Consider the following 26,427-nt stretch of genomic DNA (forward strand, 5'->3'; position numbering starts at 1 on the left):
TAAGACCTCTAACCCAATATGAATGTAAACAACATAGGGGAACGGTTCGTCACTTCATCCCATAGCTCGCATTTCCATCCCATAAAAAAAAAGAAATGAAAAGGAATTTGGTTTGTTTCTTATTTTTGTGATTTTTTTTTCAGCAGTGAGCACGCGTGTTAGCAGAAAGAAGCGACAAGATTGGTGCTGTATTTCTTTATTTTGCAATGAGATGAATATATGGAGCGGAACTATTTGGGCAGCACCCCCTATTCCCGTCTGCAACGTTAATAACTCGACCGCGGTCCAACCAAATGGCTTGAATTTCTGTTCATCACTAGATATGGACAGAAAATAACCATGTAGGTACTAAGAAACAAGTAATTCGGTTGTATTGCGCTTGAGTAATGAACCTTGCGGACGGAAATAGGGGGTGCTGCCCAAATGGTTCCGCTCCCTATGTTCAGTGAGATGGAAAACGGAACAGTTCCCCTATTAGCTCGACACAAGTTGATGCAATAGACGCAGGAATCCTCTGTGTAGTGTTTTATTCAAGCGTGAGTTCTTTGGTCTCCTTTGTTAAAAAACAGTGAACCTTTGTTAAAAAACAGTGACGATTCCCGCATGAAATATTAGACACTTTTTCATGTATAAGCAATAAATTGCCCCCAAATTAATTTCGAATGCGTTTTAAACCAAAATGATGATTTGGCAAATGAGTGGAATGATGCGTTTTAGCATTGAAAATTCAAACGTGATGCATTCCTTTAAAATCGCAGACGATTTCGTTCGCACGGGAGGGCTCGTTGATTGAGATTTATGAGTGATGATGCGGATGAAAGGGGTGGCGGTCGTGGCAACAGCAGTACATCTTCTCATCCGTGTTCCCAACAGCATCGTTGAATCTGGCAATCAACGCCGTGCTGTTGATGAGGCACATAAGTGAAAATGAATCGGTTCTTTACAGGACCACCATTATGTTTGGGAGGAAGGTTAAGTTGAAATTTTTTTTTTTGGCGTAAACTACATCTAAGGGGAAGACTCAGATACAGGGTGTAAAACGGAAATTTCCAAATTCGAGACCGCCACGAAATTAGGATAGATTCCAAACGCTAATAGCGTCTTTATCTTTCGATGGATTTTAATCACTAATGATGGATTGAATCAAGTCAGAAGTCAGAAGTCAAATGATGGATTGAATCTAATGATTTTTTTCGTAACTGCTGCCGATTTAACGCAACAATCTCATGAATTTACTCTCAGTCAAACCAAATTCCTCCAATGAAAAATTAAATTCCCTGAAAAGGACAGATTTCAGATCATGCAGATTCCTAATCACCAACACAACAGCAACCATTCGATAGTCAGAATATCACAAGAGTATTTCACTCAAATGCAGATGCTGGCTCTATGATTTTACCGCTACACTGCAACAGATTGCCATCGTTGGATTCTCTGTCGCAACGATCCTGTTACGAGCGCTACCTACGCCATCGATGGGAACGAAGAGCGTGCGTCAGAAGGAGAAGCTGCAAAACTGTATTCGCATGGATGGAAATTAAACCAGAACCAAGTAGCTCTATCTCCTAAAATTATAATCTTGAGGGGAAATTTCACTGGTATTGATGTTATCTATGCGAATAAATTTTTGTAGCGTCCCTGACGCACGGTCGTGATTCCGCCACCACCGGAAACTATCAGCCATCACCAAGCGATTAATATGAACTTTGATCAACATTCATATCGCCTGAAATTATGGCTTAAGAGCTGCTTTCACTGTTGACAGCTAATCAATGGTATTTCAGACGCAACTGTTGCAGAAATATACACCACCATAGCCGCCATCGTAGATAAAAACGCAAGAAAATTGCATCTGAGTGCTGTTGATGCTGACGACGACGACCGCGCTTCGCCGATGCCGAAGGTGGTACCACGGTCTGCTCTCCGCGACATCTCGAACGAAATGGCTCGCGCGCGTAGTAGTAGTAAAATTCTTCTTTATTTACACATTTTTTGTTCTACAATTATTTTTGACATGTACAGTGATCGGCCGGCTTGGCCCTCCAACTTCAATTTTAATTATTATTATTATTATTATTTTTATGTTTCTACTTGATTTTTGAAATATTTTGTATCATGACGGCCTTCAGGAGGCGCTAGTGTGTTTTTTTTAAATTTGATAACCTAACTACTATATACACTAATATTAACAATAAAAAATTGATAACCTAGATTGGAACTAGCGCCCTAAGCGCTTCTTGGTCCGAGTGCAAGCAACGGACCCTAAACTTTTCTTTACACTCACCAAAGCGTTCATGTAAGGTTTTTATTCCGGCCAGACGGTGGACCTCGGATGTTCTTGTCCTGGGAGGGGTGTTGAGGATCATCCTCAGGAATTTGTTTTGGACCCGTTGAAGTTTGAGGTGGTGGGTTTCAGGGCAGCTTTCCCAGACCGGCATGCCATATTAGATCACAGGGAGGATGATTTGCTTGTAGACAGCAAGCTTATTTTTCAGGGACAATGACGACCGGCGGTTGATCAAAGGGTACAGTAGTTTCAACAAGGCGTTACACTTTGTCACCGTATTGTCAACCTGTTGCCTGAAAATAAGCTTGCTGTCGAGGGTCCAGCCAAGTCGGCCTCATTGGCCCATTCCACAGTCGTGCCATTGAGGATGATTTTACAGTCCCCAGGCGGAACAAGTTTAAGGGATTTGGAGTGGGGGAAAATGATGACCTGGGTCTTCGCCGCGTTGATACAGATCTTCCAGCTGGTGAGGTACTCTGTCAGGGCATCCAGGCCTCGTTGGAGTTTTGCCACTAGCGCTCTGATCACTCTACCGTTGTAGACGATGGATGTGTCATCTGCGAACAGAGACAGAATGCCGCCTTCTGGAGGTTCTGGCATGTCGGAGGTGAACAGATTGAAAAGCAGGGGCCTGAGGATACTACCCTGGGGACGCCTGCGACGATGTTGTGCGCATTGAACTCGCTCCGCTGATTGAGACCCGGAATGTCCTTGCCGACAGGTAATTGTTGATGATTTTCACCAGGTAGCTGGGAAGATAGTAGCGTTGTAGTTTGTACACCAGGCCATCATGCCATACGTTGTCAAATGCCTTCTCGACATCGAGTAAGGCCATGGCGGATGTTTTTGAGACAAACTTGTTCCGTCTGACGACGTTGGTAACTCGAGTCAGTTGGTGTACAGTTGACCGACCGCGTCGGAAACCAAACTGTTCCTCGAGTAAGATGTTGAGATTTTCGGCAGACTCAAGTAACCGATGGTGAATAGCTTTTTCGAATAGCTTGGATAACCCTGAGAGAAGGCTGATGGGTCGATAACTTTGGGGAGGAAGGATCCTTCCCAGGCTTCCGGATGGGGATGACTTTCGCTGACTTCCAGGACGATGGGAAGTAGTTAAGCCGGAGACACTGATTAAAGATCAGCGAGAGGTGCTCAAAGAACGGAGCACTCATGTGTTTGAGCTCGAGATTCAGGATGCTGTCGAAGCCTGGGGCCTTCATGTTCTTCGACGATTTGATATAGGCCGTCAATTCGTCAGCTGAGATCTCCAACTCCTCCGATAAGTCGTTGGGAATCAAATGGATGTTGTTAGCATGCTCGTTGACGGCTGCTTCGTGTGGACTGACGATGTTCTGCCCAAGATTGTGTGAGCTGACGAAGTGACGACCTATTTCAGCGACCTTCTCTGCAGGAGTTATCAAGCGATCCTTAGAGCCATTATTGTCTAGTGGGATCAAAGGTGGAATGGGCCGAGGCTTGGATTTTAGAATTTTGGTCATTTTCCAGAACGGCTTAGCATAATCTGGGAGAGTGCGGATCTTATTCGAGAAGTCGTTATTTTTAGGTCCACCATTCTGGCCTTGATAATTTTTGTGATTCGATTGCAGCGTGCCTTAAGCTCAGGCAGTCCAGTACGCTGAAACTGCCTGCGAGTGACATTCCGCAATCGAATCAAATCTTTGGTGAGTGTATCGATGTTTAAGGAGTTGCTTACCTGCCGAGCCGTCGGTACGTGTTGCTCTCGGGCCGCCGTGATCGCCTCCTCGATAGCGCACAGCTGGCGGTCGATACTTTCCGGCGTCTCCGGACGCACCTCGTAGTCGACGGTGTTATCGACGCACTGCTGGAAACGCTGCCAGTTCACTCGGTGGTAGTTCCGCCGTAACTGCTGGTGCCGATTGACCGAGGAGCCCAGTTCCGCCACCACCGGATAGTGATCCGAACTGAGCTCCTGGTATACAACCGGCTGCGAGACGTGGTCACTCAGGTTTGTTACGTAGAGGTCGAGCGTTGCGTGGGCACCGGACCGACTCAGCCGAGTGGGGGAATCCGGGCTCAGGATCGTGTAGTGGCCTTCCTCCATGTCGTTGCTCCAGATGGTGCCGTTTCGATTGCCGCGACTGTTGCCCCAGGCTTGATGTTTGGCATTCAAGTCGCCGGCAATGATATACTGGCCTTGCCTCCGCGTCAGCTTGACGATGTCCTCCGAAGGGCAGCCGATGATCCATCGCCGGCTTTGGCTTGCGTTGGACAGTACGCCGCGATGAGCGCGATTGTGCCGACCGAAGTGGTGATTTCGACACCGATGGCCTCGATGACACTGGAGCTGGAAGCTTGGGAAGCAGACGACAGTTGATGTTGTAGCGAAGAGCGATGGCCACACCACCTCCCCTGGTCGGCCGGTCGAGTCGCACGATGCGGAAGTCCGGGATGTTGATGTTCACCTCCGGTTTTAGGTGCGTTTCGGTGATGAACGCCACGTCTATTTCCTTCTCCTCAAGGAAATCCTTCAGCTCGATTGTTTTGCTCTTTAGCGAGCAAGCAGTTCCAGTTGACCAGGCCCACCCTAGCAGCCATTTTCAATGATGAACATGCCAAGTGTGAAGACCTGGTCGAATCGGGTTTTGCAGCCGCGCAGTCGAGTGGCGAGCTGCGCGAAGATCGGCATCAGTTGCTCCGGAGTGTACAGCGGGGCAGATTCTTCCGGTGGGACGGCTTCGTTCTCCGACTGCCGACGGAACCCAGGAGGAGGAAGCGGGGCCATTCGCTGGTGGATGGTGCCGACGATGCTGGAGCTTGGACCGATGCAGCTGCCGCTGCCAGTCGCTTGTGCGGCTGTAGCGGTGGGAGTATTGGAATCACACGACGGGGAGCCGGGATAGCTGGAAAGTTCACCTCGTTGATTACAGGAACACGGTTTTTCTTCAAAAGGTTCCTGTGGAAACTTCTTCCGGATTTCCAGGAACTCGGCTCGCTTTGGGCAGCTCTTTGTGGTGGCCTGATGTTTGTCGCCACAGTTAGCGCACTTGGGATCGGCCACCCATTTTGTCGCACTCGTCAGTCGGATGGGGTTCGCCACACTTGTTGCAGCGCGGCTTCATGCGGCAGTTTCTGGTGCCGTGCCCGAAATTGAAGCAGTTGGTGCATTGCGTGACATCGCGGTGCACTGGCCGATATCGCTCCCAGTCAACGACGGTGTAATTTATAACGCCAACCAGCTTCAGGTCCTTCCAGGTAGTGGAGCCGTGCTCCAGATGGATCAGGTAAAGCTGGTCGCGATATTTCCTCGCCTTGTCGTGACGAGCGATCTTGTGGACGGCTACTGGCTTCAGTCCGCAACTTTCAAGCTCTGCTTGGAGCTCTTCCTCCTTCATGTCGTGAAGTCCTCGCAGAAAAGCCTTGAGCGGCTTCGTGCCGGGGTGGTCATGAGTGTAGTACTCATACTTGTGGACCTCGAGGAACTCCACGACGGATTGATGATGGTCCCGGTTGGCCGGCATCACTTTCACGCCCTCGCTGCAGAGCCGAAAAGTACATTTCAGCCCCTTAGCGATCAGCTGGCGAATTTTTGGGCGTAAATCCGGCGGATCGCCCTTCACAAACACGGGCGGGCACTTCTCCTTCCGCTCCGGTTGCACCTGCGGCAGCTGCGATTGCTGCTTCTTCCTCTTTTCGGCGGATTGCCGGCGTCATCAAGCGGCAACGGCGAGAACACGTTGCTTTGCAAAAGCTGCTTGGAGGTTACCCGCGCCTCCAAGAGCAGTGCGCTTAGGCACTTTTCCAGCGACCGAATCGGCCACCGAGTCTCCCATGACGGGTCCGGGAGAAAATAACGCCAACGCGACAAGCGAAAACGTAAACAGCGAAAAAACGAGAAAAATGGCTCGCGTGCGCGGAAGAGCTGCTTTCTTGTAATCAATAAAGTTGAACCTGTAGCCACGCCCCTTTGGTGAGTGTTTGACGGTTACACAATATTTGCAGTTATAGCGGACAACAAAGAGGCGGGACTAATGGGCCATCTTTATTATTATAAGAAAACTGTTTTCCCCCGCGCGCGAGGCATTTCATTTGAAATGTCGTGGAGAGCGGTCCCAGCATCGGCAGATCGAATTTTATTCCAGCCCGTGTCGTGGATCGTGTGGTCGTCGTCGACAGCTCTTAGTGATTCGAAATATGAATTACATATTTTTTAGAATTAATCGGTTCTTCTCAGAGCCACCATTCTATACAAAGGAAGATTGAGGCGAGGCGAATTTTATTCAAAGTGCGAATTAACCGCTTGGCGACGACATACAGTTGCCTGCCATCCGTAGCAGAATCACGAGCGCGCATCGGAGGGAGATTCGGTTTTGTTATTCCAGCAGCACAATTACGGGCCCGCATCGTAGGTGCTGCAAATATGTATGGATGGCATCAGTTGTTGCCAAGTGAAATTTTCTCTCAAGATTATAATTTTTCAGAATCACCATCTTACACAAAAGAATTAATTTGCCAGCATTTTGACGTAAACTACGTGTAAGGGTAAGCCTCGGATACAGGGTGCCAAATGGAAATTTCCAAATTAGGGACCGTCACGAAATCATGTAAGATTTCAAAAGTTAATAGCGACTTTATCTTTCGATAAATTTTCAAGATTTTATTATCAATAGATTCGGAAACTTTCCACCAATTCGTTAATTGTTTTAAAACTATTGATTATCAACGTAAAACTATTGAAAATTTTAGTTCTTTCACGTTTGGTAAAAGATTCAAAACTAACCAACTCCGTTCATGCATCCCCAACACGGACATCAGATTGCTGTAACGCACGCATCTTTTGGCCCACCGCTTCATTTTTCCTGTGCATGGTCGTGTCTTGCGGCCATTGGCGGCCGTCGACGGGTAGTTGTTGCAGAAAATTATTCACAAAGATGACATATGTAGCAAATAAGCGGAAAATCATTGAGTGGTTGTCGTCGGTGACAGCAGAATTGTGGAAATGCAACTTTTTCCTCATTTTAACTCGCTAACGACAAACCTATTCTACTAAACAATTTAAACAAATTTTATTGAACGCTGCTGATGCTGATGACAACCGCACGATGATTTCAAGCAAAACCGCAAACGCGCCCCTTAGAGCAGCTTTTTGAATTGACTTGAAACGATGGCTGCGCCGGTAGCGGTCCAAGTAACATCTGTATGGTCATCGGTGGTGATTGAGAAAAATGTTTGTTCTGAAAACAGTTTAAGATAATTTTTGGTTGAAATTCGCTATTGTGTCATGTATACAACCTAATGTTCATATGATATTATGATTCTCATTGCACTAAGAGGTTTTACGTAGTTTACGTCGAGCGATCGTGTCTTGTACACAACCCTTCTGATTTTTTGATCCCGATCCGAGTCTCCTGAGATGTCTTCCATGGTGTTCACTTGATTTGGCAAATCGGTTTCATCATTGCTGAATGAAAGATTCAAATTTTCATTCCTTGAAAGTTTTCGAGGTTTTGCAGACGATTTGAAAAAGGGTCGTTTCTTCTGGGTGTTCTTAGAGTCTGCGACGTGGGAGGATTGGCTTTCGCTTCGCGTTTGCTGTCTGGTTTGAATGCGGGTTGGTTCGACAAAGAGTTTCTTCGATAAATGCCCATGATTGTGATGTGCTACTTCTGCACACTCTTTCTGGTCTGCAGCTTGATACTGTGTGCGTTGAGTGTAACGAGTGAACTGTTCCTGTCGTTCCTGTAGCTCAGTTTGATTTTGTAATACTTTATCCAGAGATTGTTTATGGTCAGCCACTTGTTTGCGTAAATCCTGGTTCTCCTGTTGCAGGGCCTTGTTGATTTCGTCCTTTTGTTTGATGAGTCGGGTAAGGGTCGAAACTTCATGATTTGTCGATTGCGCGTCGATTAACCTTTGCTGTAGGGCATTGGCATATGTGCCCTTCGATTGTGTAACTCTGTTCTGGTAAGCTTCCCTGGCTTCGGAGTAAGTTATTCCTTCATCAATTTTTATTCGAATGATTTCAACTTCCGTCTTGTAGACAGGGCATGAGCGGTTCGCTGGTGAGTGATGCTGTTTACAGTTTTTACAGTAGGCTGGTTTGTCACATATTACACGATCACTATCGTCCCTATGCCTTCGGTTAATCAACTGTGATAACTGCACCCACTTCTCGATATGTCACTTTGTTCACTCCAAATGTGCTTGCGATCAGCGACTCAGCATTTCCTTGATTTATATTCGCGAGGTCGAAACTCCGTAATCCCGCTGGTTCTGGGAGGAGACTGACCGTTTGCCTCTCTAATAATTTAACAAAACTAACGCGATTAATTCGATTGAAAATAGCTAGAGTAAACGCGCACGAGGGTAACTCAAGCTAGCTTAGGCTCTCACTGAATCGGCTAGATGACTTTCGACTAAAAATGTTATTCGACCAAGTGGCAGACGAACAGATGACTTTCCGTCGAAATTTTTTCGGCCTAACGACGGGAAGGACCATTTGGCCGAAGGCCACAATGCCGAAAGGTTTTCCGAATTTATCATTTGGCTGAAATCCATCCGGCGAAAAATGTCGTTTACTTATCCAAAATGTCGTTCGGCCGAACTGGCCATTTGGTCGAAAAGTCATTTGAACAAATAAGTAATTTGATCGAAAATGCAGTTAACCAAAAGTATATTTTGGCCGAGAAGGCCAAAATAATCGATAGGCAGAAAAGCCATTTTACCGAAAATTTAATTTGGCCAAATGGGTCAACATTTTCACTCATATTACCCGTTCAGCAAATTACATTTTCGGTCATAGGGTCGTAGGGTTTCCCGAACGGGTCGGGAAAACGACATTTTCAGCCAACACGTAGATAGAAGTACGGTACAAACAAACATATTTGAGGTAAATTCAAACAGAAGCTCAGTTTGTTCTAGCACCAACAATAAATTCGCAAAAAAGTAATAAATATATAATTATTTTAATATATAATACATAATTTGGGGAATTAACTGAAATAAATTTTAAAAAATACATTTCAATAATTATCAAATAATCCTGCTCACAGAGCAAGATTACTTTCAACAGATGTCGAATCATTTTTTATCGATGTCTCATTGGAATTGCTGGGTAACACCAGTAATTCTAATGACCGGGTGATGTTTTAATTTTCACTTTTTAGTTTAATTCTCCAAATGAGATAGATCCTTAAAGTTTCCCGTAAATATTTCGAAGAATTGTCTGTGTAAATTTCGAATAATATGCAGCAGAAATTCCAATAAATTTCCTATGAAAATTATGAAAAATTTCTCATGTAAATTCTGAAGAATTCCTGACACTCCTTACAGAATTCAAGTTGCAAAGTGCTCGCGTTTTCGGGGGCACACCCTTGATACGGAAGTAACGCACAACTGTCATTTTTATTTTGTCACGCATGCTGCGACGCAGCAAAGCTGAATAAAAAAATGACAGTTGTCCGCCGCCTCCGTATCGAGTGGTGTGCCCCCGAAAACGCGAGCACTTTGAAACTTGGATTCTGTCAGGAGTGACCTTAAATGACTTCGGGGTGATGCCGAAAACGCCGGCGCCGCCGACCGAAATTATGACAAACGCCGCCGGCGCACACCTCTAGGTGTGATGTCTTATGCGCCTGGTACACGGTCAAAAAACGAACCCAACCATGCATTTGCTCATCTATAGATTCTACTATCTATAGTGCTAATAAATTGAGACGGCACACTTTGCCGGGCACAGCAAACGTAAGGGGAAAAATGACTGTTTAGATTTCCTACTCAGCGTTCAAATAAATGAGACGAAATTTATCAGCACTGGAAGTCTGGAAGTCTTTTCTGCTTTTCCCGAAAGTGCATGGAGACGCGTGGTACCTCGTAAGTTAGTGAGGTGAAGGCTTTTCGCGTCGTAGTATTAAAAGGTGTAGGGAATCAAATTGCATCACTCGCCTAAAATAAGTCTATTAACCAATTGCCATGACATTTTCAGGGATTGAAATGCAATATGTAAGCTTGGTTTATGCATAACCATTTTATTTTAATTTGTTAATACATACAAATGCTGGAACGTTTTCTTAAACGGAGTCATAATATTTTGTACAACCACCGATATATCCACCAACATATTGCTGCGTTAGATCATTCCCTTCAAACAAATTAACTTATTTTATTGTCCCAGTTGATTTTTTTAAAATTTAATTAGGGTCAGCTTTGCCAAAGAACCCAGTTCTTCATGTCTATAACTATAAAAAATGCTGCAGTTTGAACCGGCCTACACAATGAGATTGATGCTTTACCAAAATGTGGTGTATATCAGTCCAAAAATAGATTTCAGCATTTTTTTGTTTTTTTTACTATAGAAGCGACAAAACAGATGGGTTTTTCAAGAAGTTGACCAGATATTAATCAAGGAATTGAAAATAGTGACGTTTTTATTAAAATAACTAATAAAAAATGTTGCCTCGCGAAACCAATTCACCATTTTATGTTCTCATATGCAAAATTTGGGATGCCTATGAAACTCTTATTTTCATTCTAGCCCAGTATCTTCGGATCGAGTGCAACTCAGATCATTAGCAACTTCACTACAACTTTTCTTTTTAAATATTTAGGTTTTTTTTAGTAGAAAGTCTTCACCTGTTGTAAGATGTAAATTGTTTAGGTGAGTGCACAAGATTATCTCGCGCACATTCTGTTTTATCGATTACCGAAATTTCTAAATTACGAAACTACTGGAAATTTTGCAATGAAACTCACGCAGTGTAAATAACACATGCTGAAGTCTCCGTTCAGAAAAAAAAATCGTTATAATCAACCTGAAAGACAAAATGTTATCGATCTTTGAAAGTGACGCAATTTGATTTCGTACACCTTTTACCGTAGATGTTTCATATAAATGATGGATTTTAATTATACTTTCATGCTTGTTATTGTAATAATTATGTTCCTAATCTTTGTAGACTATTTCTATTCGAGCACAAATTCGAAAAATTTATGTTGATTCCGAAAAGATGGTAAGGACATGTAAATGTTTTTAATGAAAAAGATGCAGTAGATTTCATATTTCGCTATTCAACTGAAACGCTCATGAAAGTAGTTAATTGTTATAGTCTTAGCCACTTGAGCCCAATCTGGAATTACTTTGCATAATGCCTACAAAAACCTTCCATTACCATCCTGAGCAATCTTACAGTTCTAAATCTCACACACTCATGTGTCGGCAATTAATCAAAATCATCAATCTCAACTCATCTGAACCCCGTCCTCGGCAGCCTTATTTCGACGGGCATCAGTTTATCGATTGTCTATTTTGCCGTAGAATCTTCTCCGTGGGAAGCAGTGTTCGCTAGGGAGGTTCCACAATGCTTAGTTTGAATTTTAAATCATAAGTTTTTATTCATTTCTACAAATCATTTTTGTTTCAATTTCAATTCAATTGCGCCTACGTTCACAACACAGTGCATGAAAAAATATAAATTTGTCTAACCACTCTTGTACTCATATTGTTACGAAGAAGCAACCCTAACCCACCAATGAGACGGCGCTGACTCAAAAAGAACATCAATTCTCTAGGGGCAACCTCATTCTCTAATGGCTTCAAGCCGCACCGAAATGGACCGTATTGGGACTTGAGCTGCTGTCGGCGGCACATTAAACTTGAAACTTTTCAACGCGCCCGCCATACATGTGAAGGGTGCGTGGCGTTCGTTACTTCGATATTGATTGATTGATCTATTTTCGATTGTGCGTGGGATAGGGATGACCGACCATCAACGCCAACGTGCTATTGTCGTTAAAATCGGAAATGCAATCGTCTAATAGACTCCCCGCCACCACGAGAAGCCGGTCAAATTGATTGATGCGCGGCCCGTTTGAGGAGTCTACCTACGGGATGATTTTGTCGAGTGGATTTGTTTAAGTTTTTTTTACTTTGATTTCTTTATGATTTATTCGTTTTTGTATCTGTTTTAGTTGCCGTCTATTCCTTTTCCTCCTCCACCGCCACCAGAAACCGATCCCGTCGCAGGACCCAGTGGAATGAATCAATTTCTCAGGACCTACGCCAGGAATCGAGTAGACGTCGACTCCTCATTGGATGATCTACTGTTCTAGCAGAGCGTGTCTTCAGCCGGAACCTAAATAGGTATGACAATTATGTATATGAAGTCTAAAATGAGCATTGATAGGTACTTTTTTCAAATAGACGCAAACCACTCGGTAAACCATTTGATTAAAACTCCAGGAGAATTTGAAGATCTTACTACGTCTCATATGTCGGCACTTGAGACATGAAAGAAAAATACTCAGAAGACATAATTGGGTTGATACGCGTCTGGGGACATTATAAAAGCCTTGGTTGATTCGGTAGACTATTTGATTCAAACTCCCGGGCTATTTGGAGATCTTACAACATATCATAAGCCCAGATTAGAGACGCAACTGAAGGACAGATACTCGTTGAACATAATTGGGTCAATGATATGGAAATGCTAATATCATCTTCCAAACTTGGACGTACATGTTCATGATAGCATTAGAGGCGAAAGTATAGAATTGATAGTTCCGTTAGGATACGGCAGGCATGAAGAATGTTTTTATAGAAGTCGATTTGAAAGCGAGCGGAGGGCAATATTTGTGATGGCACATATCACACGACCTTCCTTCTGCCAAGCTCCCGTATGACTCCCGTATAATTGGGTCGTTACCACGGCTGGGGTCTTGGTTGATTCGGTAGACAATTTGATTCAAACTCCAGTACGATTTGGAGATTTTACTACATCTCATATGTCTGGATTTGAGACGCAAGTGAAAGAAAAATACTCGAAGGACATAATTGGGTTGTTACGCGGCTGGGGACATCATGAAAGCCTTGGTTGATTCGACAGACCATTTGATTCAAACTCCAGGATAATTTGGAGATCTTAGAACAACTCATATTCCTGGATTTGAGACGCGAGTGAACGACAAATACTCGGAGGACATAATTGGGTTGATACCGCAGCTGGGAACATCATGAAGGCTTTGGTTGATTCGGCAGACCATTTGATTCAAACTCCAGGGCAATTTGGAGATCTTACAACATATCATAAGCCCAGATTAGAGACGCAAGTGGAAGACAGATACTCGGAGAACATAATTGGGTCGTTACCGCGGCTAGTGTCATCATGAAAGCCTTCGATGATTCGGCAGACCATTTGATTCAAACTCAAGGACGCTTTGGAGATTTTACTACATCTCATATGTCTGGATTTGAGACGCAAGTGAATAAAAAAATACTCGGAGGACATAATTGGGTTGATACCGTGGCTGGGGACATCATGGAAGTCTTGGTTGATTCGGTAGACCATTTGATTCAAACTACAGGACAATTTGGAGATCTTAAAACAACTCATACGCATGGATCTGAAACGCAAGTAAAAGACAAATACTCTGAGAATATAATTCAGCTGATACCACGGCATGGGGCATCATGGAAGCCTTGGTTGATTTTGTAGACGATTTGATTTAAACTCTAGAACAATTTGGAGATCTTAGAACATCTCATATGCCTACATTTGAGACGCAAGTGAAAGACAAATACTCGGAGGTCATAATTGGGTTGAAACCGTGGCTGGGAAAATCACGCAAGCCTCAGTTGATTCGGTGGACTATTTGATTCAAACTCCAGAACAATTTGTAGACCTTACAACATATCATATGCCTGGATTTGAGACGCAAGTGAAAGACAAATACTTTGAGGACATATTTAGGTTGTTACCTTGGCTGGGGACATCAGGCAAGACTTGGTTGATTCGGCAGAACATTTGGTTCAAACTCCAGGACAATTTGGAGATCTTAGAAAAACTCATATGACTATGCAAGTGAAAGACATATCAGAGGACATATTTGGGATGAAACCACGGCTGAGACGTCTAGGGAGTTCTTGGATGACCTGGAAACGAACGGCAGCTTAAGGCATATTGATATTGGTTTATTGGATAACAGCCCATCGAATACGCGGGTTGATCTCAAGACCTATACTGCAGGGAATTCTTGGATGACCTGGAACGGAATTTAGTTCAATATATCAAATAGGACATGAACCATTTATAAAAAGAAATAACAGCTCTTTCGTTACGCTTGTAGACCTTACCCAGCAAACACAAGATCGTTTATCATAGCGAATAAGTATACAAAGTGTAGGCCATATACGTACATTTTGCATGGAGTCAAATGGAGGCATGCGCCTATATCGCCTCCACCTTGTATACTTATTCGCTATTATATGCGACTTTGTGTTGTCAGGGTAGGTCCTTGGTTACGCGTGTAGACTCCAGGAAATTCTTGGATGACCTGGAATGGAACAGTGACGAACGAAGTGACGTTTAAAAAACTGCCGTAAAAAGAGGGTTGAGTGTAGTTGTTCTTATGTATGGCGACAATTGGTACACCCACCCTACGCTGTTCCGAAAGGTAACATGAAGATCTACATGGGCGTATTCAATGCGAGATCGGCTTCGAAAACACGAACTATGAGCGGGTGATGGAACTCATGGTCTTGGAGAAAAGAGTGAAACGGTGAGCTATTTACAGAATTCTGTGGCACTAATGACATGATGATTGAAGGATCGCTTTTTCCCCATTCACCAGTGCACAAAGTCACGAGGGCCTCTCGTGGTAGACATACTGAAAATCAAATCAATCACAACTGCATCAGCCGTAAAATGGAGACGGAGCCTCCTAGATGTCCACATTAAACGTAGTACCGACATCACGTCCAACCATCACCTTCTAATTGGCGAGATCATGAATGCCTTTATCGCAACAAGCGAGAACAACCTGGGTACGTAGCACACTCCGTGGAAAGAGTGGATTACGGAAGCAATCTGGCGGAAGGTTAAGGAGCGTAGAAAAGTAAAGGCTACAGAGTCCGTTTCCCGACACATTTGGAAAATCATGTTTTTTTACAAGGGAGAATGCATTTACGCCAGCTAGGAACGTTCCGATACTTCCGATATATCCGAATATCGATATATTTATATCGTTTATATAGACAAAAGTAACAATAACATTTTATTTTGTGAAAATAAACTACACATTATAAAAAAATGCAACCCTACCCAGTGAAAATCTTATTGGCATCAAATCTAAGCCAAGTTATCATTTTTGCATTCGTATATCATGAGGCTAACACGATGATACTTTAATGCCATGGGACGTCAAGAAAATCTCCATCCCAAAAGTTTCCTAGACCGGACCGGGAATCGAACCCAGCCGGTCTAGGAAACCAGTGTAAAATAGGGAAGGGTCGTTTGGCCGTAACCCATTTGGCCGAAAGAGTAATTCGGGCAAAAGAGTCATTTGGCTGAAAGGGTCATTTTGGTCGAGAGAGTCATTTGGCCGAAGGGTCATTTCGCCAAAACAGTTATTTGGCTGAAAGAGTCATTTGGCCGAAAGCGTCAATTGACCGAAAGAGTCATTTGGCCGAAAAATTCATTTGGCCGAAACAGTAATTTGGCCGAAAAAGTCATTTGGTCGCAAGAGTCATTTGGCCGAAAGGGTCATTTAGCCGAAAGAGTCATTTGGCCGAAAAAGTCATTTGGTCGCAAGAGTCATTTGGCCGAAAGGGTCATTTAGCCGAAAGAGTCATTTGGCCGAAGGGTCATTCGTCCGAGAGAGTCATCTGGCCGAAGGATCATTTCGCCAAAAGAGTCATTTGGCCGAAAGAGTCATTTGGTTGAAAGCGTCAATTGGCCGAAAGGTTCATTTTGCCAAAAGTCATTTCGCCGAAAGAGTCATTTGGCCGAAAGGGTCAATTTTCCGAAAGAGTCATTTGGCCGAAAGCGACATTTGGTCGAAAGGGTCATTTTGCCGAAAGAGTCGTTTGGCCGGAACAGTCACTTGGCCGAAAAAGTCATTTGGTCGCAATAGTCATTAAGCAGGATGGGTAATTTGGCCGAGAGAGTCATTTGGCCGAAGTGTCATTTTGTTAAAAGAGTTGTTTGGCCGAAAGAGTAATTCTCCCGAAAGCGTCATTTCACCGAAAGAGTCATTTGGCCGAAAAGTTCATTTGGCCGGAAGGCTCATTTGGCCGAAAGAGTTATTTGGCCGAAGGGTCATTTCGCCGAAAGAGTCATTTGGCCGAAACAGTCATTTGGTCGATAGAGTCATTTGGCCGAAAGAGTCATTTGGCCGGAAAGGTCATTTGGCCGAGAAAGTCATTTGGCCGAAAGCGTAATTTCGCCGAAAGAGAAAAAGTAACCCATTCGACCGAATGCCATTTGGCCGAAAGAGTAATTCGGGCGAAAGAGTCATTTGGCTGAAAGGGTCATTTGGCCGAAAGGGTCATTTGGTCGAGAGAGTCATTTGGCTGAAAGAGTGATTTGACCGGAAGCGTCAATTGACCGAAAGGGTCATTTCGCTGAAAGAGTCATTTAGCCGAAAGAGTCATTCAACCGAAAGAGTCAATTGGCCGAAAGAGTCATTTGGCCGAAAAAGTCATTTGGTCGCAAGAATCATTAGGCAGGAAAAGTAATTTGGTCGAGAGAGTCATTTGGCCGAAAGAGTCATTTGGCCGAAAGAGTCATTTGGCCGAAAGGGTCATTTAGCCGAAAGAGTCATTTGGCCGAAGGGTCATTCGTTCTAGAAAGTCATTTGGCCGAAGGGTCATTTCGTCAAAAGAGCCATTTGGTCGAAAGAGACATTTGGCCGAAAGCGTCATTTGGCCGAAAGGGTCATTTCGCCAAAAGTCATTTCGCCGAAAGAGTCATTTCGCCGAAAGAGTCATTTGTCCGAAAGGGTCATTTGGCCGGAAGGGTTATTTGGCCGAAAAAGTCATTTGACCGAAAGCGGCATTTAGCCGAAAGGGTCATTTCGCCGAAAGAGTCATTTGGCCGAAACAGTCACTTAGCCGAAAAAGTCATTTGGTCGCAAGAGTCATCTAGCAGGAAATGGTAATTTGGCTGAGAGAGTCATTTGGCCGAAAGGGTCATTTGGCCGAATATTCATTCACCCGAGAGAGTCATTTGGCCGAAGGGTTATTTCGCCAAAAGATTCATTTGGCCGAAAGAGTAATTTGGTCGAAAGTGTCATTTCACCGAAAGATTCATTTGGCCGAAAGCGTCATTTGGCCGGAAGGGTCATTTGGCCGGAAGGGTCACTTGGCCGGAAGGGTCATTTGGCCGAAAAAGTCATTTGGCCGAGAGAGCCATTTGGCCGAAAGAGTTTTTAGGCAGAAAAGGGTCATTTGGTCGAAAGGATCATTTGGTTGTAGAGTAGAGTGGGGCAAGAGTGCGCGTGGGGTGAGAGTACGTTTTCGATTTTTTGTAGTAATAAAAAAAGATAAACTAGCAGTACTACATCAGTTTGACAGGTATTCTGGCCAACTATTATCATGTGTAATTGTAAACGATTTGAATAAACAACAAGGGAGATATGAAGTTAGATAACTTTTTGGTCATTTTGCTAAAAATAATTGGATTTCCGCAACTAGTATTTCATTACCATACATACGTTCAATCAGGTGAACATTATACCATTTCGATAACCTATTGTATAGAGTACTTTATGGTACAGAACACCAATCCGGTTGGTTTTCCAACAAGTCAAAACCATTACTTGAATAGTTTTTGGGACTGTGGGGTAAAAGTACGCAGGAACCGGTGGGGCAAGAGTACGCATATGATTTTTAAAATTATGATGTCAAACCCGTATCTCCGGTCGAAATAAGACTTCTTCCAAAGCGTAAAGAACCACAACTAAGAAAAAAGGGACAGAATTCGAAATTATCACAAGATTTTAGGATAAGTTGAAGTAATTCGGCGTTAGAAAGGATTTAGCGAACAAAGCACTGAAGCGAAATAATGAAATTGTATTATGACTTGTTGTGCACCTAAACATAGTACGAAAACACAATTTCATCTAAATGATAATTTCATTTAATCAAAAGAAACATTCATAAATTACGCAACGTTTAGCTGGGAGGGGTTGCAAGATGTGTGACGATCCATATAATTTTTAGAGGATTCATACAAATAGTGTAAGATAGGGGGGAGGCGTGATGAAATAGACAAATTTTACGTTACGTGATTGGTGGACTTTCTTTAAGGAAAATGCCTTTGTATACGCCACGCGAAACCTGATATATATTTTTACCTCTGTAGTTTTTTGTATATACAAAAAAACAATGGTTTTTCGTATGAAAGTGCACATTTTTAGGACCCCCTCCCCCTTTAAGAGTTACGTAATCTTTAAACATTCCCTAATATATGCTCATTAAACATCAATTAAATGTTATTAACTCTTATTTGTGTAAATATATACTTAAAGCACATGATTGGATAAATGCGTACTCTTACCCCACCCGATGCGCACTTTTACCCCACCGGTGGGGTAAGAGTGCGTTTTTCACTTGTCTCGCAATAAGGGTTCTACTAAAACGAATCTCAATAATTTCAATATTTTTTCCATTGGGTAACATAAAGGAAGAGTATATAAATCATCGACACAGATTTAATATGCAGAAGCTTGCTTAATAAGGGCCACATGATCGATTGAAAACTAAGTGCGTACTCTTGCCCCACTCTACTCTAAGGGTCATTTGGCTGAATGGGTCATTTAGCCGAAAGAGTCATCTGGTCGAAAGGTTCATTTGGCCGCAGAAGTCATTTGGCCGCAGAAGTCATTTGGCCGGAAGTGTAATTTGGCCGAAAGGGTCATTTGGCAGAAGGGGTCATTTGGCCGAAAGGGTAATTTGTCCGAAAGGGTCATATGGCCGAAAGGGTCATTTCGCCGAAAGAGTCAGTTGGCCGAAAGGGTCATTTGGCCTAAACTTCTCACTGTTAAAAGTGATAAGTGAGAAGTGAGTCATTTCTCTCTTCTTGATGTTAAAAGTGAGAAACGCGAAGTTAGTAGTGAGACGTATCACTATCCAATTCGCAATACTCACTTTTCACAGTGAGAAGTAAAACGTCTTACTTCTCACTCCTCATTTCTCACTTCTCACTGTGAAAAATGATATGCGCGAAATGAGTGAGAAGACGTCTCACTACTCAGTTCGCGCTTCTCACTTCTCTCTTTCGGTCAAATGACCTTCTCGGTCAAATGACCTTCTCGGTCAAATGACCTTCTCGGTCAAATGACCCTTTCAGCCAGATGATCCTCTCGGCCAAATGACCCTTTTGGCCAATTGACCCTTTCAATAAAATGACCCTTTCGGCGAAATGGCCCTTTCAAATGGTATATTTAGCCAACGGTATTCGGCCAAACAGCCCTTCCCCATCTCGTTAGTGTCTCAGTAATTTTTTTTACCTCTTTTTTTTTTTGTCTTTATTATCGAGACTTTCAGCCCGATGCTGGCTCGTCTCGTAGATTTTTTTTTTACCTTATTTAAGGTTAATTTTTCCAAAGCACACATATTTTTGAGGCCTGTGACTATTAAAAATTGAAAATAAAATCCTGAACAGTAAGCCTAATGTTAGCATAAAGTCCGACAAGTGTTAGGCGAAATTTGAAAACTAGGGAAAATTCGTTTCAAATAACTTAAAGAATCAATAAGGCTTGATTTACTTGCAACAAGTTGCAAAATCGAGAAGTAAATTGTCACTCATTTTTCTGTCACTTACCGCCAACCGATTTTATCGTAACAAGTTTCATTCGACGCGAAATTCTGTCCCCTTATTTCCTATTGAGAATTGGTTTGATCGGACTCTGGACTCAGAAGTTATGACCAAAATACGTTTTGCCTTTCTCGTACAACAAAGTTATTCGGAAAGGCTACAGGATTACTAAAAAAAAATGAACTTTTGATTAAGGGCCCGGAGACCCACAGTGGTATAATCGACTCAGCTCGACGTACCGAGATGGTGTCTATTTGTGTTTATGTATGTGTGCATGTGTAAGTGTATGTGTACGAATTTTGTAGACACACTTTTTGGAGCATTATCCGATTTACTTGCAACAAGTTGCATTCGACGGAGAATGCGGTTCCATTGTTTGCTATTGAAAGTTGGCCTGGTCGGACATTGCATTTCGGAATTATTGACAAACCATTGTTTTTTCCCAAAAATCCCCCCTTGGATTTTTACCAAAAGCGCGTAAAAATTTCTCACTCATTTTTTTTGTGTTTGATCGATTTGTTCGCAACATTTTTTTATACCAAAAGTGCTTAGATATTCTTCTTCTTATTGGCATTACATCCCCATACTGGGGCAGCGCCGCCTCGCAGCTTAGTGTTCATTAAGCACTTCCACAGTTATTAACTGATACTTTTATGCCCAGGGAAGTCGATACAATTTCCAATCCGAAAATTGCCTAGACCGGCACCGGGATTCGAACCCAGCCACCCTCAACATGGTCTTTCTTTGTAGCCGCGCGTCTTACCGCACAGCTAAGGAGGGCCCCAATTAGATATTACTTACTCGAAAGAAACGAAAAAGGCACCATCACCGCTAGGTGGATTAACCTGGGTGTTTTTTTATCTATATATATAAAAATGAAATGGTCTGTGTTCGTATCCGCATAACTCGAAAACGGCTGGATGGATTTTCTTCATTCCTTCAGCTGATATGTCCGTTATCATTTCCGATGGGTTTATATGATATTTCCTCATGCTGAAATCACGAGTAAAGTTGAGGAAATAATGAAAAACTAAAATCCAAATTTGTATGGATATTTTGGATGGGCAGTTTACAACGCGTATTTTCGCCTACTATGCAGGACAACGTCTGCCGGGTCGACTAGTTATTTTATAAATTTGTTACTATTCATTCAACTAGTCTATTAACATTTTTATTTCCTTATTCCACAACGCTATATCTGTTCAGATAAACTTTCTCCGATCTCAACAGTAAGACTTGAAAAGGCATAAGAGGCCAAATTTAGTTGAAAACTGAACATTTGGACTTGTAAGGACATTCTATTTATAAGAATCAACTGTTTAGCGGCATACTTAATAACATCCAATTGATTTCAATCTCTAATTTCTATTTTGGAAAGATTTACAAATAAGTTATCGTTTGAACGTTCATTGGTTGGATTTAGGAACGTACAAGTACCGTCAATAATATGTGTAGACAGTCACGACTATTATTTATTAAATTCTGCTCAAAAAATGTTCCAGTTTCGTTTAAATCTAACCGTAGTTGGATGTCAGAACAGGAGTGTATATTTTTTCAAACAATCTAGTTTTTCAACTTGGTTAAATAATAATAAACTAGGATGTTATCACGATTTGCAAACATTTTTTTTATTTAATGGCAATGAAAATGATTAGCAATAAAAATCTGAAAAATCTATATTACTTGGACTTGACATTTTGCAATGAAAAGTTCGATACGTTGCCGAAAAATTGATCGAAGAAGACAACGATACAATGAAGAATCAGGAAATATTTGTATATGAATATTGACTAATTTGGAATTCAATTTCTGGGAGTTACAAGTGGGTCTGAGGAGAGCTAGGCCCTCCTTGCCCCCCCCCTTATTTACGCCAACGCTGATACTTGCCGTGTTCCGGCTGGGATGATCCACCATTGAATAACAGGGCAATTATCGTTTGTAAAGTCGTGAACAAACAGAAGGTTCGATTGTTCCAATTGTAGAAATCTAGCAACGTCATAAATATCAAGTTCTTCCGATCTGAATGTTTTAATCGAGCCAGAGACAAAAGTTTTGGAATATTGCATGCACGGAGACTTGTGCTCTATAGGATATGAATATCCAGCAATAGAATCTGCAAATCTGGTCATGGTTGAGCATATGAATAATTTTGTACAGTAATTGAACATTAACTTTGAATAATTCAATATGGACTACCATTGAACGTCTTCACATGTTTTCGAAACAATAAAGTACGGATTTACAGCAATTACTTATTTACCTCTTGTCTGTTTCATTCCAGCCATCGAGCCTGCTGCAAACCGTTCCCGAACTGCCCCACTGCAGCACGCCGGACTCGATTGCTTCGTCCACCCAAATGCCCCCCACCAACAACGGTGCCAGTGCCGGTGACCGAATGCTGCACAATGCAACCCGCTTCTGATAGGAAGTCAGGGCCCAGTCACGTCCCGAGTACTGAACACACTCACGTACAGCCAGCAACTACAATAAGAGGCAGAGGGAAAACAAGATGAGACAAAGCACTTTTTATTCCAAAAGAAAATCTCTAAGCCCAGCAAACCCGTTGGACGTACTTTCGAATCCAACTATTTAAAGAACAGAAATCTAATCTTAAGCTCTCCAATTTGAAGTAAAATAAAAATTGACATCTTCTACTCTTAAATAACACGAAACTACTTGAAACAAGAAATTCCAACTGTTCTTCTGAAAATGAGTGCGATTTGTTTGTAAATAGAGGAATGCAAGAGACGAATTTATTAAAATAATTGTGCATAACAAATAAACAACAGCAAACTTGTAAATGAGATGTCATTACTTTTTATATACCTAATACAAAACCATTTGGGAAACGTGACAATGTAACTAGGCTAAAGCAAAACCGAACGAAGAAACCCATTCAATTTTCAATCAAACTACTACAAGTGAGTATTTAACAAAAAATATAAGAACAAAAGGAAAGAACAGCGATGTATTTGTTAAGTTAGATAATGGCGAGGGAAACTAATTGATCTGTGTAAATAATTCAAAACATGATAATTTTAATAGGAAAAGGAAAACAAATCCATCAGCATGGGGAAAAATAAAAAAAATCGATGTAGAATATTTAAATGAAATAAGATAAATGGATGATGAAATCGAGCTAATGCATGACAAATTTGTTGAGGTAATCAAAATGACATTCCTGCAAGTTGAATCCCAGAAAGTGAAGAACGTAAAACGAAGGAAACATGTTCAAATTTGTAAATGAGAAACAGAAACGCTATTATTACGACTTATTACCAAAAACTCGTTGGAGGACGTTTGTAGGCTAATGGGTGGGGAAACAGGCTCCCCGGTGTTATACGTTTAATCATTCTTATATATGGACCGGGGAGCCGAAGGAAAGCAAGAATCATTAAAGAAAAAAAAATACTCATGATTGTTACGCGTTGAAATGTGAGGAACGAAGGGACAAGAGGAAATAAATTACATGAATAAATAATAATGCAGGGATTATTTATCGAAGGTTTCTGGATTCATTTTACTCTAAAGCTTCCGAATGTCTTAACTTGAATATTCTCCTTTAAAGTATCGAGAACGAAAGCCAATCAATTTTACTTAGATTACCTTTCAAAAGGTGATTCACAAAGGTAAGTTAAGTAAGGTAAGTAAGAACGCGTTAACAGATAAGGGGTCGTACACTTATTACGTAAGCATTTTTTCTGAGTTTTTTGAACCCCCCCATCTTTTTCATACAAATGATTTTTTATTTATATGGAACGTACGATATTGACCGACCCCCCTACCCCCATAAGTGTTTACGTAATATGTGTACGGACCCTAATGGGAAACTTGTACCACAGACCCTAATGGGAAACTTGTATCACAGACAAACAGACGTAACTCTTCGTGAAAATTGGTTGAAAAAATATCGTCTTCATTGAATGTTGCAACACTAGCGCCATCTGTTGAACAATCAACTAGAATCAGTCGCAGCCATGACGTGTGTCTTCGCACCTAATGTTTGAAGCAGTGCAGCTTCTTGGTAAAGAATATCAGTGTTGCTATGGTGCTAGTTGTTGATGTTTCTTGAATAATATTCCTTAACTCACTTTTCGTGTACTGTCCGTAGTTGTTGTTTTTGAAGTTCCGTACGAAGTTGTAAACATAGCCTCTCGCACCATGTATTAGCCACAGCACAGTAAATAGAAAGCTCGATGATTATCCAGCTCTATGTGATATAGTCCACTCTTGCCTGTCTGCATCAAATTAATCGTTCTTTTAGCCGGGCTATGTTCATTAGGGTGGTTCAAAAAATCGATTTTGCTCCACAACGCTCATCTAATTCTTTACCATGTATTGAGTGTCCTCTGAAAACTTGAGCTCATTTGGATTAAAACTGATTTAGCACAAGCCGTTTCAAGTTTGCATGTAAATTAGTATGGGGAAATTTATTTTTTCATTATACTGTTAATGACGTTTCCCCATTAAGTGCAGGTTAAAAGAAAACCTACATAGCTAAAAGGGATACTCAAAAGCTTTCACCCAACGAAAGCCGCATGTTGATTATTCATCCCAATAATTAGTTCATCCTATAGTGGCCTTTCTGTATATTCTCACAATAGGGTATATCCTGGTCAATACCCTGTCAAACCATTTCCCCGTGTTTACCAACACGTGATAATTGGATCCAAACTATACCTAAAGCTTTCAGCCCACATATAAATCGGGAGCAAAATGATTTAATAATTTTTAATGTTATGAGTTTTAATTTCATTATTGGTTGTTAGCTCAGGCTCATCTTCGTTGCTGTAGAGTAGAGTGTGAGGGTAAAACATAAGTAAGATGGACCTTTTGAGCTAAGAGTGTTACAACAAGGAGAGCTGTAGAGATTGAGGAAGTGGTAGCTGGAGGAGGGAGAATGGTGGAGAGTTAGGCGTGAGTAACGGGATGCAAAGGGTCTCAGGTGTACACCCGGAAGCGTGATATTTGTGAATAAATAAAATAACTAACGAGTTCAAATAGGTGTTGCTTATTCCTGGTGGCACGGTGGTTTCCATGAAGAAGGTAAGATTCTACAATTTGGCGCATTGTCGGTAGGATTTGATCTTATTTTTTCTTCTACTATTTGACTCGAAAAAAAAATATAATGGCCGTCATGCCAGTGTACCAGTGTGTTGGTGCAAAGCATCAACGGTTAGTGTAGCCTTATAATTATCTGAACACACTTACACATTGTAAAGTGGTTTCTGATCATCTCAACACTTACACATAGCATATAGGATCCACAATGGAGTGTATCAGTATTTGTGAGTTGATATTGCAAAGTTTGCGCGATATCGAGCCGAAGAGCATAACCCAAAGCTAGTCCAGTTAATGTACTGAAGAGTAAAAGCGAGTCCGGCCGAGTGTCGAAGCGCATGATCAAGGGCTAGTCCAGTAAATGTACTGCAGAGCGAGAGCGAGTCCGACTATAGGTCGAAGCGCATCAAAATAAAGCTAGTCCAGTATTTTACTGAAGAGCAAACGCGAGTCCGGAATTTGTACCGAAGCGCACTTTCTTCAATACTTGACAAATGAAATAACTTCTAGTGCTGATCCTTGATACTTGAGCTGTATTGAATAGTAACAGGTTTTACTATTTTAGTCAGATTTTCATGTATAGTTTTTCTACGAAAATATACAATCATTTGTTGGCAAATCATTTAAGATAAATAGTATTATTTTTCCCAGTGTAGGAAAAGGTTTACTATAGTATTGAAAATTTGGAATATCATAACTATATGTGTGTGTATGACACTCCTCTTCTGTGTAATGGTAATGGTGAGAGCTTTCAGCTTTCAGAGGCAACACATCGACAACGATATTATTTTGTGTTTACATTCTTCGAAGCTAAACAAATAGTTGCGTGAATTTTAGTTCTTATTAATCTATATTAATTCTAAATAGTTTGTACAAAAAGAAGTTGACTTAACAAGAAAAGAATCCAGGTGATGCACTAACGGCGATCAACGAAATGAATTTAACCAACGACATAATTCTATTTGTTCCACAGATGACTTTTGAGAGGAAATTCGCGGCGCTAGATCCTTTTAATGATGCCGTTGACAGTCAAGATCTTAGGCGTGAGTGGGAGGAATGGCACAGAGCCTTTGAGCTAATGCTAGAGCTGTGCAATGCCGATTCCTAGCATAAGAAGCTTGTATTGTTGTTAGCTAATGGAGGAAGAGGGTTGCAGCGAATATGTTATAATTTACGTCCAACGCCGGACGAGGTTTACCCGAGCCCAGTGAAAGTTCCACTGATGCCATTTGAAGTGCCGGAGTACGATAACGCTATAAAGCGGTTGAATCGATTTTTTATTGGAAAAAGGAATGAGAGGATCGAACTGGAAGTCTTCCGATCTATAAAACAATCGACCGACGAGACCATGAATCAATTTCTCCTGAGGCTACGGGCACAGGCGGCACAGTGTGACTTTCTCGAACGTGAAGAGAAGGAAATGATGCATCAAATAACGGTGGGCGCCCGTGATGAAAGAGTTCGCGATAAAGGGCTTGAAGATGTAATGCAACTCGATGAGCTGATTAA

The 26,427-nt window shown here is 42.0% G+C and overlaps 1 protein-coding gene across 1 annotated transcript in view; it reads left to right on the forward strand.

Moving 5' to 3' along the window:
• Positions 1-23,361, forward strand: part of LOC134221816 (nephrin) — a 368,748-nt gene extending 345,387 nt beyond the window's left edge. The window contains exon 18 of the mRNA XM_062700993.1: positions 22,139-23,361. Within this exon, the coding sequence (XP_062556977.1) occupies positions 22,139-22,279 (141 nt within the window). The 3' untranslated portion in view covers positions 22,280-23,361. The remainder of the gene's footprint in view (positions 1-22,138) is intronic.
• Positions 23,362-26,427: the final 3,066 nt, after the last annotated feature.

This window comes from Armigeres subalbatus, chromosome 3 (genome assembly GCF_024139115.2).
Source record: "Armigeres subalbatus isolate Guangzhou_Male chromosome 3, GZ_Asu_2, whole genome shotgun sequence".
Taxonomy (NCBI): domain Eukaryota; kingdom Metazoa; phylum Arthropoda; class Insecta; order Diptera; family Culicidae; genus Armigeres; species Armigeres subalbatus.